The sequence below is a fragment of the Camellia sinensis genome, chromosome 13, assembly GCF_055761805.1.
Source record: "Camellia sinensis isolate YWXY chromosome 13, ASM5576180v1, whole genome shotgun sequence".
Taxonomy (NCBI): Eukaryota; Viridiplantae; Streptophyta; class Magnoliopsida; order Ericales; family Theaceae; genus Camellia; species Camellia sinensis.
This window is the reverse complement of record NC_138973.1, coordinates 13,994,273-13,996,753: the sequence shown is the minus strand read 5'-3', so window position 1 is coordinate 13,996,753 and position 2,481 is coordinate 13,994,273. Positions and strand designations below refer to the sequence as shown.

Sequence of the window (2,481 nt, the reverse complement as noted above, 5' to 3'; positions counted from 1 at the left end):
ACAACCATCGTATATAGATTGTTGCCGGCTAGTTTTCAGAGCAATAAGTGATGAATTCTACCGCCTTCACTCCTCTCCCTTCAAACTTGATACCCGATGATGCGAGCCCTGAATGGATGAACAAGGGTGACAATGCGTGGCAGCTCGTTGCAGCGACACTTGTCGGGCTCCAAAGTGTCCCGGGCCTGATAATTTTGTATGGAGGGGCTGTGAAGAAGAAATGGGCTGTGAATTCAGCTTTTATGGCTCTCTATGCTTTTGCTTGTGTTCTAGTTTGTTGGGTTGGGTGGGGATATCGAATGTCTTTTGGTGATCAACTCATTCCAATCTGGGGAAAGGCAAATCTTGCATTGGACCAAGGATACCTCCTCCACCAGACCTTTCAGGGGATGTTTCCCAACGCGACGATGGTGTTTTTCCAATTTGTTTTCGCAGCTATCACTTTGATTTTGATTGCCGGGGCCTTGTTGGGTCGGATGAATTTTTATGCGTGGATGCTTTTTGTGCCTTTGTGGCTAACCTTTTCATACACCGTTGGAGCATATAGCATTTGGTGTCCACAAGGTTTTCTAGCAGAGTTGGGAGTCATAGATTATTCCGGTGGTTATGTCATCCATTTATCTTCTGGAGTAGCCGGTTTCACCGCAGCATATTGGGTATCGAATACTAGCTTTTTTCTTTTATATTTTCCTCCATTTTTTGCCTTCTCTTGAATGTTCTTATAGTAATATTTGTTTCAAGTAATTTTTTGCTTTTGAAAGCAAAAACAATTTTGAAATGCCTATGTAGTATCTATCATACCCAATTACAGCCTCGTGTTTTGAATTGATGCTAATATCGCCTTTTGAATACACCAGTTTAATTTTATTTTTTACATTGCAGGTTGGTCCTCGTTTAACGAAAGACAGGGAAAGATTTCCCCCAAACAACATCCTTTTGATGTTAGCAGGAGCGGGATTGCTATGGATGGGTTGGACCGGGTTCAATGGAGGGGACCCATATGTTGTTAGCATCGATGCCTCGTTAGCTGTCTTGAACACACACGTTTGTGCCGCAACTAGCTTGCTGACATGGCTCATCCTCGACATCATCTTCTTTCGTAAACCTTCTGTAATTGGTGCAGTACAAGGCATGATAACCGGTTTAGTTTGCATCACCCCTGCAGCCGGTACTTTCACTAACTTGAGAACTCACAAATGTGTTATATTTTTTTACATGTTATAAACCTTCACATGACTTGAAAAAAAAATCACTTTTTTATTTAGGGGTTGTACAAGGATGGGCAGCCATAATAATGGGAATTTTTTCGGGCTCCATTCCATGGTTCACCATGATGGTAGTCCACAAAAAATCTGAGCTCCTTCAAAAAGTCGACGATACAATGGGTGTTTTTCACACGCACGCTATTGCAGGGAGCCTCGGAGGAATCCTCACTGGTCTCTTTGCTAAACCAAAGCTAAGTAAGTTGTTCTACGGCAAGTATGGCAAGTACGTTGGGTTATTCCATGGCTTCGCTGGTGATGGAAAAGCCTCCCTAGGAGTTCGACAAGTACTGGTTCAGATTATCGGTATATTATTTGTAATAGGAGTTAATGTTGTCATCACGAGCCTAATATGTCTTCTGGTGCAACTTATCGTGCCTCTGAGAATGTCTGAAGAAGATATGGAGATCGGTGACGAAGCTGCGCATGGTGAGGAAGCCTATGCTATTTGGGGTCAAGGTGACAGACCCGAGAATTCAAGGTATTCGACGTATAATGATATTGAAGTGGCGGTGCCTAAGGAAGCTGGCCAAGTTGAAATGATATGAAACCATACACATTTTGTGGTCTCATAAGCTCTAAGAGTGACTCATGTCCTCTGTGTTAAGCAATAATTCTTTTTCTTGTTTTTGTTTTCATTCGTAAAGTGATGCCATTTTGTTTCCAAGTAGAGGACATGTTTCCCTTGTGACGTAATAAAACCCTTGGGGTGTGTTTGTTTTGGAAGGATTAGGAGGTGGGATTGGACTATTAATTCCACTGGACTAGGAGTGTATTGTTTGTTTTATTTTTTTTGCCCCGGACTAATAGTCTTCCCGGACTATTAGTCCCACAAATAAGGGACTATCATATCCCATGGGGGAGGTGGGATAGAAATCATGGGATTGGTATCCCATGGAATTATTTTGTGAAATGTCCATTTTACCCTCATGCTATTACTTAGCAAATAATTAGAAAATGATAAAATAGTCTTACGAATATTTATAAATTATTTTTTTAGTGTTGTTAATTTAAAATTATATATTAAATAAAAAAATTTAATTATAAATTATAAATTAAATTTAATTAAAAATAATAAATTATAAATTATGGCCTTATAAATTAAATTTTTTTAATGTTGTTAAAAAATTAAATTTACATATTAAATTAAATTATTTTTTTAGTGTTGTTAATTTAAAATTATATATTAAATAAAAAATATAAATTATAAATTAAATTT

The 2,481-nt window shown here is 38.3% G+C and overlaps 1 protein-coding gene across 1 annotated transcript; it reads left to right on the top strand.

The window, feature by feature from the left end:
- Positions 1–2,192, top strand: LOC114306613 (ammonium transporter 2 member 5). The gene is made up of 3 exons (XM_028251880.2): positions 1–656; positions 883–1,168; positions 1,266–2,192. The coding sequence occupies exons 1-3, from the start codon at positions 51–53 to the stop codon at positions 1,808–1,810; spliced, it is 1,437 nt and encodes a 478-aa protein (XP_028107681.1). The 5' UTR covers positions 1–50; the 3' UTR covers positions 1,811–2,192.
- Positions 2,193–2,481: the final 289 nt, after the last annotated feature.